Source organism: Aplysia californica, unplaced genomic scaffold (genome assembly GCF_000002075.1).
Source record: "Aplysia californica isolate F4 #8 unplaced genomic scaffold, AplCal3.0 scaffold00076, whole genome shotgun sequence".
NCBI classification, from domain to species: Eukaryota; Metazoa; Mollusca; class Gastropoda; order Aplysiida; family Aplysiidae; genus Aplysia; species Aplysia californica.
Window position 1 is genome coordinate 1,179,794 of NW_004797346.1, and position 1,838 is coordinate 1,181,631.

The 1,838-nt window shown below is 39.1% G+C and overlaps 1 protein-coding gene across 1 annotated transcript in view; it reads left to right on the forward strand.

Moving 5' to 3' along the window:
- Window positions 1-454: 454 nt before the first annotated feature.
- The window catches only part of LOC101845992 (protocadherin Fat 4), a gene marked incomplete at its 5' end in the record, with an annotated part of 7,943 nt that continues 6,559 nt past the window's right edge, over window positions 455-1,838 (forward strand). Inside the window, 3 exon segments of the mRNA XM_013080163.2 lie at window positions 455-613; window positions 975-1,089; window positions 1,545-1,675. Of these exon segments, the coding sequence (XP_012935617.2) occupies window positions 455-613; window positions 975-1,089; window positions 1,545-1,675 (405 nt within the window).

Sequence of the window (1,838 nt, forward strand, 5' to 3'; positions counted from 1 at the left end):
AGAAGCAGAGAGAGAGAGAGAGAGAGAGAGAGAGAGAGAGAGAGAGAGAGAGAGAGAGAGAGAGAAACAAGTTTGTACCCGTTCGTGCACGAGAGTGGACACATTCTCATTGGGGTACAACACCTTGAGGTTATATATTATAATACATCATGCAATATTTGTTATACTAGTGCTACTGAAAAAAAGTCAATTATTTAAAATGAAAGACACATAAAGGTCGTTTCATGTTATCTTATTCTTCTTTCATGTTATCTTTTCTTTTTCTGCTACAAGCTGGCTGCCCGAGAGCTATTGAATAAACAACAAAACAACACAAAACACACAAAAAACAATAAAAAACAATTTTTTTAAAACCACTGTCAATTTTTTTTGTAAAATTAAATATCCGTCCGTGTTGTATTTCTTTATCATTACTTATTGTATTTTTTCCTCCTCTTGTGGTGTCTTCCTCCAGGACGGCGGGCCAGGCATGAAGCTCACCGCCACCGCCACACTCACTCTGACCGTACAGGACAGCGACGACAACGGACCTGCCTTTGTCTACGAGGGATGTTTCAAACACAACGACGTGTGTGCCTGGCCCAAGTACACCACTGGCCTCACATTGAAGAAGGTAATATTTTATTTGGGCTCGAACATGATTCATTGGTAAAAAAATTCTGGAGATTGTGTAAAATTTGTCTGAGGCAAGGATTTAAACTTGTGAAATGCAATTGATTCTGTTACAGATAGGAATGTTACGTTAATCTCTTATGGAAGTTTTGTTTCTGTTTTACACTTGATGATGATGATGATGATGATGATGATGATGATGATGATGATGATGATGATGATGATGATGATGATGATGATGATGATGTGTTCATAAACAGTCGATAAATTATGCCTTTGGTAATTTCGAACGGAATAGATTATAATCGAGAAAAAAACATTGATATTATTTTAACATGTTATCTTTTACTTCTGTTTCACAGGATGTTCCAATCGCTGTGTTTCCCGTCCCGAATAAGGTCAAGAGTCACGTCGAGATTGAGGCATTTGACCGGGATCTGGGCATGGGAAGCGAGATCGAGTTCAGCATTGCTTCAAGTAATAACTATATCCTCTTCACTAGAATGTAGACAAATGGTCATAATAATATATTCTTCTACATCCACAGCCTACTTTCATCCATACAAGTGTGTAAAATTGCATAATTTGAATCGAGAGCATCTCAACCCTACCATTAAATCCGACCTACAATGCATATGACTAATTTAGTACATGATAAGTGTTGAGTGCCTTTGCAATATGCCTTTGAATCAAAAGTTTGAAGATACCCTTACGCCACAAAGCGCCTTGGACTTAGAGTTGATGGGAGACGGTTGGAGCCTTTAGCAGCAGAAAGAACGCCGCAAACTTTACTGTGTACAAATACAAATTATTAGAAATAACATACATGGTCAGAATTTCTTCCTTGGGTCTTTCAACACTTTTTTAAAACTGCAACTCGACTTTTGCTCAATATTGTTTCTATAATGTGTCCATTCTGATGTATTCTTCAGCCATCCCCCCTGGCAATGAACACAAGTTCCGTGTGGAGACGAACCGTCTGGCGGTTGGCAACAAATACAGGGCCAGCGTCATCCCCCTAAGTGACTTTACGGTCCATGAGGGCTTCGAGATCTTTCTGAAGGTAAGAGCCCACCAGGTTTATTTTATTACTATGCTTGCTTGTACTCATGTGTTTAATTTTGGGTATTGTTTCTGTTAAAGCAATCAAGCAAAGCTGAGACCATAAACAGACAGACAGACAGACAGACAGACAGACAGACAGACAGACAGACAGACAGACAGAC